The 14,321-nt window shown below is 41.4% G+C and overlaps 1 protein-coding gene across 1 annotated transcript in view; it reads right to left on the bottom strand.

Moving 5' to 3' along the window:
- The window catches only part of mns1 (meiosis-specific nuclear structural 1), a 30,120-nt gene extending 19,141 nt beyond the window's left edge, over nt 1–10,979 (bottom strand). The window contains exons 1-2 of the mRNA XM_043677477.2: nt 10,860–10,979; nt 7,493–7,720 (exon numbers count right to left, since the gene is read on the bottom strand). Of these exons, the coding sequence (XP_043533412.1) occupies nt 7,493–7,720; nt 10,860–10,862 (231 nt within the window). The 5' untranslated portion in view covers nt 10,863–10,979. The remainder of the gene's footprint in view (nt 1–7,492; nt 7,721–10,859) is intronic.
- Nucleotides 10,980–14,321: the final 3,342 nt, after the last annotated feature.

The following is a 14,321-nucleotide window of genomic DNA, read 5'->3' as shown; positions in this document are numbered from 1 at the left end:
AAGCATTTACAACACAGAAATAGGCTGTTTCAACCAACAGGTCCTTCCCACTTAATGCTAAAGAAAGGGATAGTAGAATTTATTATATTGCTAAAAACAAAATTTAGAAAGCAGCAGCATATTTTCTATAAAGCATCCCATTAATGCAATGGAGACACAAATAAAACTGGGCTGCTATCATTTGATTTTTTTTCTTCAATTACCCTCCAGCACCTCATTGGCTGCTGAGGATTTTTCACACCAGCCTTGATGGTTCTTTATCAATCAACTTGCTCAATGGAAAGTACAACAATTCAAGACTCAAATGATAAATTACATTGGCAAATTAAACAAATTATTTTATTCCTTTTGCTGATGCAGCTGATACTGTAGCTTCATCAGTTTTGCTAACTAAGGAACTCTTTCCAACAACTAGATATTAAGAGTTAAATGACACATGAAGATTTTCAAGTTGATAAGCTGCTCAAGAGCTTTCTCTACCTGAGCACTATAAAAGTCATTCATCCACTTGTGGGACATGGGTGTTGCTGGCTGGCCAGCATTTATTGCCCATCTTTAGTTGCCCTGGAGAAGGTGGTGGTGAGCTGCCTTTTTGAACTGCTGCAGTTACATACTATAGGTTGCCTTACATTGCTCTTATGGATGAAATTCCATCATTTTGACCAAGCAACAGTAAAGGAGTTGTGAAATATTTCTAAGTGAGGGTAGTAAGTGGCTTGGCAGAGAACTCGCAAGTGGTGGTGTTCCCATGCATCTGCTGCCCTTGTCCTTCTGGAAGGATGTGGTTGGAGTTTTGGAAGGTGCTGTGAAAGGATCTTTGGTGAAATTTTGCAGCATATCTTGTAAATAGCACACACTCCTGCTACTGCGTCATTGGTGGAGAGATTGGTTGCTTATGGATGTGGTGCTAACCACATAGGCTGTGTTGTCCTGGATGGTGTCCAGCTTCTGAGTGTTCTTAGATCTGCATCCATCCAGGCAAGTGGGGAGTATTGCATTACATTCCTGCCTTATGCCTTGTACATGGTAGATAGACTTTAGTGAGTCAGGTGAGTATCTCACCACAGTATTCCTTGCCTCTGAGCTACTCTTGTAGTTAATGTATGTATATGGCCAGTCCAGTTGAGCTTTTGATCAGCAGTAACCCCCAGAATGTTGATAGCAGGAGATTCAGTGATGATAACACCATTGAATGTCATGGGGTGGGTGGTTAGGTCGTCTCTTATTGGAGACGGTCATTGCCTGGTATTTGTCTGGCACAACGATTACTTGCCACTTGTCGGCCAAGTCTGGATATTGTCAGGATCTTGTTGCATTTGAATATGGCCTGCTTCAATATCTGAAGCGTTGTAACTGGTGCTGAACGTTTTGCAATCTTTGGCAAACATCCCCATTTCTGACCTTATGATGGAAAGAAGGCCGTTAATGAAGAAGCTAAAGATGGCACCCTGTGGCACTCTTGCAGAAATGTCCTGGAGCTGAGATGAAGGCCGTCCAATAACCACAATCATCTTTTTATCTGCCAGGTATGAGTCCATACAGGAGAGAGCTTGACCCCTGTCTCCCACTGATTCCAGTTTTACTAGGGCTCCTTAATGCCATACTCAGTCGAATGTGACCTTGATGTCAAGGATTGTCACTCTCACCTCACCTCTGGAATTCAGCACTTTTGTCCATTTTGCACCAAGGCTGTGATGAGATCAGGAGCTGAGTGGCCCTGGTGGAAACCAAACTGGGCTTTATTGAGCAGGATATTGCTGAGTAGGTGCTGCTCGATAGCACTGGTGATGACACCCTCCGTCACTTTGCTGATGGAGGGTAGACTGATGGGGCAATAATTGGCTGAGTTGGGTATGTTCTGATTTTTGTGTACAGGATATACCTGTTCAACTTTCCACATCTGCTCATGGATACCAGTATTGTGACTATATTGGAACAGCTTGGCTTAGGGAACAGCAAGTTTGGAGCACAAGTCTTCAGTGATTTGACTGGAATGTTATCAGGCCCGTAACCTTTGCAGTATTCAGTGCTTCCAACTATTTCTTGACATCACGTGGAGAAAATCTAATTGGCTGAAGACTGGCATCTGTGATGCTGGGGACCACAGGAGAAGACTGAGATGCATCATCCACTTGGTACTTCTGGCTGAAGATTGCTGAGAATGCTTCAACTTTTTTTTTTGCACTGATGTGTTTGGCTCTTCCATCATGGAGGATGGGGATATTTGTGGAACTCATGGTTATCAGCAGGAGGTTTCCTTTCCAGGGTTTAACCTGAAGCAATGAGACTTCATGGGATCCAAAATCAATGTTGAGGACTATAAGGGTAACCCACTCTACCAATTGTATACCACTACTGTGAGTACCTCAACATCTGCTGAGGAAGGATAGCACACAGTTATCAGCAGGAGGTTTACCACTGGCTCTACCAACTGTATACTACTTTGTCACACAACATGATACAGATTATTCTTATGTGAAGGCCGAACTTTGTCTCTACAGAACTCTGCAATGGTTGCTCTTACGTCTACTATCATGGACAGTTGCATCTGCAGCATCATATTGGTACGGATGAGATCAGGTATGTTTTTCCCATCTTGTTGGTTCCCTCACCACCTAACAGGCAGGACCTTTAGGACCTGAACTGCTCGATCTAATTTGCTGTTGCTGAGCCATTCTTGGTGGTGGACACTGAAATCTACCACCCAGAAATCTCCTTGTCATCCTCAGTATATAATCCAAATGTCCTACATGGAAGAGTACTGATGAGTACCTCAACATCTGCTGAGGGAGGAAAGCACATTGTTATCATGAGGAGGTTTCCTTGCCAGAATTTGACCTGAAACAATGAGACTTCATGGGATCTAAAGACAATGTTGAGGACTACCAGGGCAACCCACTCTACCAACTGTATACTACTTTTCTATCACCTCTGCTGGGTTTGTCCTGCTGATAAGACAGGACATATGCAGGGATGGTGATGGTGGTGTCTATGATTCTGTGAGTATGACTATGCCAGGCTGTTGCTTGACTAGTATGTGAAACAGCTCTCCCAATTTTGACATTATCCCCCAGATGTTGGTAAGAAGGACTTTACAGAGTCAACACATTGTTGTTTCTACTGCTTAAGTCAATGCCAGATGGTCTGTCCAGTTTCAATTCCTTCTTGAGACTACATAGTGAATGATACAACTGAGTGGCTTGCTAGGTTATTCCAAAGGGCTGGTGAAAAATTAATCACATTGCTGTCAGTGTGGAGTTATATGTAGGCCAGCCAGGTGAGGATGGTAGATTTCCTTCCCTAAAGGACATTAGCAAGCCATAAAGGTTCTTCCAATGATCAACAATGGTTAGTAGATTCTTAATTCCAGGTATTTTTTATTGAATTCAAATTCCACCATCCGTGATGGCAGGATTCAAACTCGAATCCCCAGAACATTAACTGGATTTCTGCATTAATAGTCTAGTGATAATGCCATTAGGCCCTCACCCTCCCTGTTTGAACTTCAAACAACCACAAGTCAAGCCTGTATTGATAAATATTGTTTAACTAAACAGGGGATACTGTAGAATCATTTTTCTCTGCATTTTATTCTCAAAATGAATTCAGTTATAGAATGACCATCTGTAGCAGATCAGTCAGTAAATCCTATTGGAAAATTTATTCTTAACTAAGGACATAAACATATGCGCTACCTCAAGATGCGAGGCCACCAATTACAGAGCTTAAAATTTTTATTATTATTCTTTTCAAAACACTCCATACTAACAGTATAGATTTATAAGGTTAAAATTCTGTATTTTTTTAAATAAAGGAAGCATTATAATTTAATTCTCCTTTCAGCATTAAATCTCTATTCTAATAGCAACTACAAAATGAAGATTCCAGACTGTGCTTCGCCAAATATGAAAATATAAGAAAACTCTATTCTTCAAACAGGTCAAAAAACATTCTTTGCAGCATGGCAATCATATTCTGATAAAGGAGGATTGATCCAAAATGCTAACTTGTTTTTCTGTCCACTAATATTGCCTAACCTACTGAGTTTTTCCAGCATTTTCTGACTTTATTTCAGACTTTCATCACTCACTGTCTTTCAAAGAGCAAAATACTAATTTTAGATTATATGAACTTACAATAACTATTGTCATACAGAAGATCAGAATTAGCATAAAGGAAGGCTTTGTTTTTCTACATCTCTACAATATCTCAAAGCACGGAAGGCTACTGGCTGGAAGAAATGGAAAGACCTGATGTATGTACATACATTTATACGAAAATAATCTATGAATATATCTTCTACCCTGCAAATGTACCCAAGCCAGCAAACTCACTTCTGGTGATGACTTCTAACATTTTGGGATGTTTGCCTTAAAGAGTACTGTTGCATTCCTTTTTTTGTCCATTTCATAGAAGTCTAGAATGCACTCGAAACAATGAAGCTGAAAGTTCACTGGGAACAGGATGAATATATAATTATCTTTCAATATAGCAAGGCAACCGGAGCCAGAACACCAATAAGTATAGCCAAATCTCTGCTTCAAGGATACTTGCAAGCCTAGAATGAAGGAGAAAGCGAGGACTGCAGATGCTGGAGATCAGTCAAAAGTGTGGCACTGGAAAAGCAGAGCAGGTCAGACAGCATCCAAGGAGCAGGAGAGTCGGCGTTTCAAGCACAAGCCCTTTATCAGGAATGTGGGCGGGGGACCCAAGGGGACTGAGAGATAAATAGGAGGGGGGGATGGGGGGGGGGGAAGGTAGCTTGGAAAGCGATAGGTAGATGAAGGTGGGGATGACGATGATAAGTTGGAACAGATCAGTGGGAAGGAAGGTGGACAGGTAGGACAATTCAAGAGGGTGGTGCTGAGTTGGAGGGTTGGATCTGTGATAAGGTGGTGGGGGGTGGAGGGGAGATGAGGAAACTGGTGAAATCAACATTGATGCCGTGTGAGCGGAGGGCCCGAAGGCGGAAGATGAGGTGTTCTTCCTCCAGGCATCAGGTGGCTTGGATTTGGTAGTGAAGGAGGTCCAGGACTTTCATGTCCTTGGTGGACTGGGAGGGGGAGTTGAAGTGGTCAGCCACAGGACGGTGGGGTTGTTGAGTGTGTGTATCCCAGAGATGTTCGCTGAAATGTTCCACAATTTGGCGCCCCGTCTTCTGAATGTAGAGGAGACCATATCGAGAGCAACTGACACAGTAAATTAGGTGTTTGAATGTGCAGGAAAATCTCTACTGAATGTGGTAGGATTCTTTGGGACCTTGGATGGAAGTGAGGTGTGGGCACAGGTTGTACACCTCTTGCGGTGGCAAGGGAAAGTGTTGGGAGTGGAAGATGGGTTGCGGTGGCGTGGACCTAACAAGGGAGTTGCGGAAGGAATGGTTTCTGCAGATGCAACACATTATCCTCTGCCAGTTCTGCCACGTACAGTCAGACCTCACCACCAGAAATATATTTCCCTCCTGACCCCTATCAGCCCACTCATATACCCTGTATCTATCCCTCTCAAGACTCTGTGTCATCCTCAGTACTTGTCTCCCTACCTATTTTTGTGTCATCCTCAAACTTGACAATAGTACATTTACTTACCTCATCCAAGTCCTTAAAAATATTGAATATAATTGTGGGTCCAGCACTGATCCCTATGGCACTCCACTAGTTGACAGTTACCAACTGCAAGTATCCCCTTTACCCCCAACTCTCTGCCTTCTATTAATTAGCCAATAATAATAATAAATGCTTTATTATTATATTCTTTACAATAGTCTTGAACATTTCCTTAATGACAGACGCTAAGCCAACTGGTTTGTAGTTACCAGCCATCAAACTGCTACTGTGATTCATCAGGCTGGCAATAGTAGAAGCTCCAGCATCAGAATGATGGACGCACAGCAAGCCAATGGTATGCAATATTTATCCCATGTTTGACCAAAATCTGACCACTTATTTCTCTCTCCCATCCACCAACATTTATAATGTCCAAACTGCACGAGACATGTCCTGCCTTGCACCAAGTATTGCATAACCATCAGAGCTTTCCTTGCTGAACTACACTGGCTCTCATTCCCTCACACATTACATTTAAAAGTTTTGTCTTTTTATTTACAGGAGAACCTCGATTATCGGAATACCAATTATCCGAAAATCGGATTATCCAAAGGAGATCTCAAGGTCCCGACAGAAATATTACATCAAAGACATGTGTCCAACAATGATCATGTCTTTTAGTTACAGTGATTAAAAGTGCTGCCGAGAACAGTCCTGGACTGTTGGGAGCAAAGGTACCACCTCTAAATGACTGACCTCCCACACTCCCTCTCCCCAGAGTTCTACACAGGCGTGTACCCTAACACCCACCCCCTTCCCCAGATAATCTCTCCAACATTGTCCTGTACAGGACAGAGATGGAACCTGTCAGAAACTTGCAGTAAAAATGTGTGTGTGTGTGTGTGTGTGTGTGTGTGTGTGTGTGTGTGTGTGTGTGTGAGAGAGAGAGAGAGAGACACAGACAGAGTGATGGGGGTGGGGCGGGCAGTGGGGTGTTGAGGGAGGGGGTGGCTGGGGGAGCAGACGGGGGTTGGGCAGCGGTGTTCGGGGCAGATAGTGGGCAGTGGTGGGGGTGGACAAGGGAGTTGGTAGGGGGCGGTGTTGGACGGGGTTTGGGGTCGGGCAGGGGAGCGATGTTGAGGGCAGATGGGGGTGGTGTTTGGGGGCAGAGTTGGACAGGTTTTTGGGGTGGTGGGGAAAGGACGGGGACAGGGTTGGTGTTGACGGGGTTTGGGGCAGGCGGATGGTGTTGGACGGGGTTTGGGGAGCGGGCGGGGAGTGGTGTTGGGGACAGGCAAGGGCATGCACGTGCTGTGCTGCTGCTAGTCTCCTGGACGGTGAGTAGACAATACAAAATTCTGAGCCCCAGAGGAAAGGCATTGAATCGATTAACCGAATAATCAATTATCCAAACGAAATCGTGTCTGCCCATCTCGTTCGGATAATTGAGGTTCCTCTGTACTTTAAGAGTCCTGAAACATCTATTTCTGCAATTTCCTGCAAGGCAAATGTCCTCCAGAAAATGTTGTTCCTTTCATTCATATGCATCCCCTTCCCTTTTGCCTCTTAGGTGGTACGACTGTCTGAAACTCCTTCCTGAAGTGTCTTCACTCTTCACCTCTCAAAACAGCAAAAGCCACGCTAATTCATCTTCCTGGTCTCCTCCTTCTCCTTGATATTCCTTCTGCTTACATATATTTGGGGAATGCAAATTTCTCAAGAATTAATTATTGTAAACACACTCACCTGTTTACTTACAGGAAGCTGAACACTGTTGTAGCCAGAATAACAATGATAAGTGCCTAAATACTTAAAGAGAATGAGTTTTTTTTAAAACAACAGAATTCCTCACAAAACATTAGGAGATCCCTATTTGAGATTATTGATACAGTCCCTATAAATTAAAACTGTTAAAGAATAATGAAGAACTTTAGTAATTTCTTTACCTTTATAATTGCTTCTTCCATCATTTTCTCCTGTTCTATATCCTTTATTATCCTTTGGAACCGCTTCATTGGTGCCAGTTCATCAGACCTTAATCTGGACAATATAGACTTTTCTTTATCCAGTTTTCGAAGAAAATGTGCAAACACTGAATTCTCATCAATCTCGGTGTCATCTTCCAATGGTAGACTCTCTTGATTTTTCACAAATTTAGTTGGGCAAGAGTAAGCCTGTGAATTATAAAGAAATAAGTGTATATTACATAAAGAATTCTCTCCTCCAAACACAGTCTGCAAGATATAGAAAATAAAGTAAGTTAACTTCAGATGTCAAAATTCATTTCAATGGTATCTGTAATTCTACTGATTCCCTGGATTAATGAGAATTTAATTATCTACAAGTGAATATAAAGTTTTTACATATGTAAAATGTTTGCACTCAAACTAGCATGGCTACACACTGAAATAATAAGAAAATAAACAATCCTCCATACATACATTACAAATCAGGTGAAATAGTTATATGGACCCATTATTTTTTCTACAGACTAGTTCCTAACAGTCAGGAATAGGTTCAAATCCCACCTGAAGTCTACTAACCCCTTTTTATTTTGGCATTAGGTCATCTGCATTGGTCACAGGTCCAAAAGCAGACTTGTGCGAAATCTGTGAAATATGTCAGAGGTGGAAGTGGAATACTATGAAAATAAATACAGGTAGTTTTGCGACAACACGTGTTTCATTAAAGCAAATTTGCTTCAACGCGAATTGGGGACACAGTTTCTAAAGTACAAACTTTCAAAGCCTGTATTGGTTAGAACGTGATTCCAACTCCATTAGTTTAAATGGTGCTGCCATTACCTGTATTTCTTACAAGACAGGATTGCATGAGAACAGAACTACCACGTTATTGCAGAACCAACTGTATAAAAAGACCAAATAAGCCAATGTTTGACCATTCGTAGACAAAATGTCCAGATGTGTTACAAAGCATCAAAAAAAGCTTCAATTTGTAGTCTTTGCCAAAGTTAAAGCAGAAGGCTAAGCAACATGCAAAAATTAAAGGAAATCCTAGATGCAAGCACAAATCTATTGACAAGTGGTTCAATGGGTGAAATAAAAGATGGTGCTGCACCAAGTGGTTTCAAGGAATGCCCTCTGTATACTCTTCCACACAGTGCAGGCTTGCGATCTCTGTTTGAATCAAACTTCAGGGTTATGGTCCAAAACACTGCTTAGGTTGGGGAAATCAGAGATGAGGAATCATGAAAGTGAAACTGCCAACAAAAGTGAGGGCTATATTTAGTAAGTATGTATGGAGAAAAAGACATAATTTAATATCAAGGATGACAATCCATTTGAAGGCTTTAATGACATCGTGTGCATGGTGTGGTGCCACTAAGAAAGGATCTCCCAGGGCATCTGTTAAATATGTGGGCAATGACCTGGCCTGGATGGCTATTGACAAAATTTGAGCTGTTCCTCTAATTCCACAAGTTACCACATCAGCCCGGGCACACACTCATCTGGATAAGCATGTCCAGAATCTTCCTGGAAGGTTAAACTAACAGAAGTGATGAGATTGCAGGTTTCATTAGGCTACTGGTGGTGATGTCTACTGTCAACAGAAGGTGCACCATCGAGAGGGGGATCTGTTGTCAGATTGTTGGATGTGATGTGTTCAGGTAAGAAATATAGGATTTTAGTTGAGTGCATGGTTTATTTTGAAGCTCTGGCTTGGGAGTATGTCATTAGCTGTCAATCAGTTGCATTTTTTGAGGAGGACAAGAAAACATTCCGTTTGGAAATAGAGAGGAACTTTGCATCCACTCCTGTGGCTGAAAAGTCACAAACAACCTAATCCAAAAATAGTTTATCATCACTGTAGACTGTACATTGACATGCTTGTAGCACCTCTCGTACACCAGAATAAAGCTCAAGTTAAGAGTGAATCTCATCCAGAAACTGACAGACCCATTTTGGGGAAGTAGAACCAAATCCAAAGCTTCACCCATCCTGGTCTACCCAACAACAAGCAACTTAAGGGAGTGGTTGTGGCAGAAATCATATAAGCACCTCAACATAATCTCTTGATCAAGATAGGCTTGCTCAAATAGCAGGTGAGCTTTACAGGTTCCTGGTACAACCTCTTATTTGGTTTTGGATTAGGAAAGTGCCCTAACTGGTTTCATAGGAATTCAGGAAAGATTGGGCCAGCAGGATCATGGGTCCTATGATGCATGATTTGAAGGAACTGGTGTTGGACTGGGTTAGACAAAGTTTAAAAATCACACAACACCTGGTTATAGTCCAACAGGTTTATTTGTAAGCACTAGCTTTCGAAGTGCTGCTTCTTCATCAGGTGGTTATGAAGCAGGACCATAAGACAGAATTTATAGAAAAAGATCAGTGATACAATAATACATTGAACAAATCTTGTTAAGTTTTTAATCTTTTACAATGGATTTGCTGATTTCAGTTCTTTAATATGTAAATCCCAGAACTTCTTTTAAATCACATTCTCAAGATAATTTAAGGTTTTATAACAAAAGGTGACAACTCAGCTCAGACAATACCTTAAATGTGTGAAGTTAGAGTCTGTGTCCCAATTTCAAAAATGGAATTTACAAATATTACATGGATTGACTGCCTGCATTGACTGTTTGCAGGTTCTGCATTTTTTCAGCAAAGTAGAATGTATCTGCAAATATAATTCTGCAAATACAAATTCACCCCATAAACTTTTGTGTGTGCATGTGCAGGAGAGAGAGAGAGAGACAGAGTGAGTTCGTTTGCATTTGAGTACAATCGTGTGAGTGTGAGTGCACGTGAGGGTGTGTTTATGTGTGTGCAAGCTTGGTAAACTGTGTGTGTGAGTGTATGTGATGGGGTATGAGCCTGTGAGAGGGTGCATGTGGGCGGTGTATGAGAGAGAGTCTGCGTGAGTGTGTGAGGATGTAAGAGTGTGAATGTGTGAGAAAGAGTGTATCGTGGAGTGGGGTCACCTGTAGTATACCATGAATCCAAGGTTCCGGTTGAGGCCATCCTCATGGGTACCAAATTTGGCCTACCGATGCATCAACCCGAATCTTCTCACAAAAACAGAAAAATGCTGGAGAAACTCAGCACCATCTGTGCGAAGAAAACTCCCGAATCTTCTCACTTTATGAACACTGTCACCAGAGGGCACCAGCTGCCTTTTGGAGTAGATATTTAAAACTTGCTCACCATAAAAGCCTTAGCACTAACGTTAGTAAGATAATTTTGAGATCTTGGCCGGGCCCCACGCAAGTGACTCGAGTCAACAATTAGCAGAACCGTGAAATGTCAATACATACTTACAACATCACACTCCCCAATCAACACTTACCATCTTTTACAGTGATAGTGTGTAACCGTGTTTTATAAATTATAATTTCTGCAGCTACAAACAACCCAGCAACTCTCCCCCGAGATGCGGACTGTTTACCCTGGAAACGCTGTTGGGCGCCTTCTCTCACCACACAATAAAAGCCGCTCCGATTGGTTGAGACACACTTTACAGTTGATGGGGTTCCTTCGCAACGCTTTTGGTGAGTCTCTGTAATTACTTCAATGATACAAGTTAAACAATTTAAAGGAAAATAACATTGCATTATTTAAATAGATAATTTTCGGTCAAAACACACGCTCCTCTATAGTTCAATGAAATAACTTTCCTCTTCCATTCAGATACATGTGTCACATTCACAAATTTTGTTTTGAATTTTAAACAATAGCTAGTTTGGAAACAACAAGGATTCAGAAATATATTGCAATGAAAACCACTGTAAACCTAGAGTAATAAGCATGGGGTACAGTGCCCTGAGAAACTCTTCCACTCTTCAGGGAACAATCTTGATTTCTGTGCTCAAGTCCTGAATGGGACCTGAACCAGGTGTCTTGTGATTGACAGGAAAGACTGCCAACTCAGCATGGCTTACGTATTTTGAAAACATTATATCTGCAGCAGCATCTTTGTTTTTGTTAAAGAATCTGCTCTAGAATATGTGTTCAAGTTCTGGGTTGTGTAATAAATCCATTACCTACTGACTTAAGAGGAAGATAAATCATAGAGTCATAGAGATGTACAGCATGGAAACAGATCCTTTCGTCCAACCCATCCATGCTGACCAGATATCCCAACCCAATCTAGTCCCACCTGCCAGCACCCAGCCCATATCCCTCCAAACCCTTCCTATTCACCTACCCATCCAAATGCCTTTTAAATGTTGCAATTGTACAAGTCTCCACCACTTCCTCTGGCAGCTTATTCCATATACGTACCACCCTCTGCATGAAAAAGTTGCCCTTTAGGTCTCTTTTAAATCTTTCCCCTCTCACCCTAAACCTATGCCCTCTAGCTCTGGACTCCCCAACCCCAGGGAAAAGACTTTGTCTATTTATCGTATCCATGCCCCTCATAATTTTGTAAACCTCTATAGGGTCACTCCTCAGCCTCTGACGCTCCAGGGAAAACAGCCCCAGCCTGTTCAGCCTTTCCCTATAGCTCAAATCCTCCAACCCTGGCAACATCCTTGTAAATCCTTTCTGAACCCTTTCAAGTTTCACAACTGTTTTATTCACTCATCGAATTTGGGCATTTGTTGCCCTACCCTAATTGCCATGAAGAAGACCGTGATGAGCTGCTTTCTTGAACCGTTGCAGTGCACATCCTGCAGGTTGACCCACATTGCCCTTCGGGAGGGAATTCCAGGATGTTGACACAGCGACAATGAAGGTACAGCAATATATTTCCAAGATAAAAAGGGCTTTTGCCCGAAACGTCGATTTTACTGCTCCTCGAATGCTGCCTGAACTGCTGTGCTCTTCCAGAATATATTTCCAAGTCAGAGTGGTAAGTGGCTTGGAGGGGAAATTGGAGATGATGCTGTTCCCATGCATCTGCTGCCCTTGTACTTTGACATATAAGTGAACTTGGGTTTTGAAGGTGCAGTTGAGGATCTTCAGTGAGTTTCTTGAAGATAGTACACACTGCTGCTACTGAGTGTCAGTAGTGAATGGACTGGATGTTTGTGGATGTACTGCGAATCAACAGGCTGCTTTGTCCTGGATGATGTCAAGCTCCTTGAGTGTTGTTGAAGCTGCGCACATCCAGACAAGTCGAGAGTATTCCATCACATTCCTGACTTGACCCTTGTAGTTCGCGGACAGGTTTTGGCGAATTCGAAGGTGAGTTACTCGTCGCAGTATTTCTAGCCTCTAACTTGCCATTGTCATTATTGGTTTTACAGTATATGACAAGTCCAGTTGAGTTTCTGGTCCATGGTAACCCAAAGGATATTGATAGTGAGGGTCTGGGGTCACATGTAGTTGAGGATGGCAGATTTCCTACCCTGAAGGACATTAATGAGCCAGATGGGTTTTTCAATAATTGGCAATGGTTTTATGGTTTTCCGTAGATTCTTAATTCCAGATATTTTTAATGAATTTGAATTCCATCATATTGTGTGATTCGAACCGAGGACCCCTGAACATTAGCTGAGATCCTGAACTAGTAGTCCAGTGATAATACCATTAAGCCATTGCCTCCCCCACCATCAAATTAAACAAAGTAGAGAAAATGATGTTTAACATTGTGAGATATAAATTGGGATTTTCTACGTTATCTACTTGTGTCCTTTCTTAAATCCATCTCCTGAAAATGACATGCTGCATTTTCTGAATTCCTTGCCAATTTAATTGGAAGTTCTCTGAGTAGAATTATGCACCTCTTAACCACTCTCCTATCTCATTAACTACTCTCCTATCTCACTAACCCTGTAGTCTATCTTTTGCAACAGTTGAGGAGATCTGCTGGTATATTTATTGAGCACACGATTTGTTTTAATGTTCATCATACTTCAGACATCACACATCGGCTGTTGAAATGACTTGCCATCAATAACACAAAGTAGACTGATGCCTGACTTTCTGTTTCATTGAGGAAATTCAAAATTGAGATGTAATAATTTAGATTGCTAATTTTCTATCAGCATATTACCTGCTGCAGACCATGATTAATTTTATCTTCAAGGTATTGGGCAATAATATCACATTCTGGATTAGTGGTGCTGGAAGAGCATAGCAGTTCAGGGCAGCATCGGAGGAGCAGTAGTAGTATACATAGTATTAGATTTTGTTCCAAAATAAAAGCAATCCAGGTACTGACCAGGATCTCAACATTATTACTTTGCTATCAGCATCAGGATGTTGACCTTATTTATGTTTTTAAACTTACCAACAAAGCAGTTGTTTTACTCTTTTCCATCATAATACTTCAATAAAACTTGCAGGCAGAAGAGGTTTCACATTGTTTAGAGCTGTTACATTATTGATTCAATACTATATATCTAATAAAATTAGTTAATTTCAACTAGTTCCTTCAGATTTTACACCCCAAGAGCAAATAAATACCAGAATCTCTTGATCAGTAATACAGAAATTTTTCTTTTAATTCTTTAAAGATATAGTTTCTTTATTGCTACCAGTTGAACAAATAGCCAACCAACTGACTTGGACCCAGTTTTATTTTATTTATTGATGTTCTTAACAATAATTTGTCTTCTGACCTTAGTATAATTTTCTTCCATTTCTAAAACTGCTTTCAAGAAGATTTTCTCTGTTGTGTCGAAAATTTATTTTTCCTTCACAACTCTTAATTTTCTGGGCTGAATTTTCCCACTCTTTTGGTAAACTGTTTTCTCTAGTGGGATTTATCACACCCAGTTCCATCTTATTAGGTATGCATCTTGATTCCATGAATATGCTTGTCTTGTGGAATCATGCAGTTTGAGAGGCAGACATTCTTGCC

This window comes from Chiloscyllium plagiosum, unplaced genomic scaffold (assembly GCF_037043375.1).
Source record: "Chiloscyllium plagiosum isolate Xiang-an unplaced genomic scaffold, Cpla_swu_hap1 HiC_scaffold_39, whole genome shotgun sequence".
In the NCBI taxonomy this organism is placed as follows: Eukaryota; Metazoa; Chordata; class Chondrichthyes; order Orectolobiformes; family Hemiscylliidae; genus Chiloscyllium; species Chiloscyllium plagiosum.
This window is presented reverse-complemented; position numbering and strand designations above follow the sequence as displayed.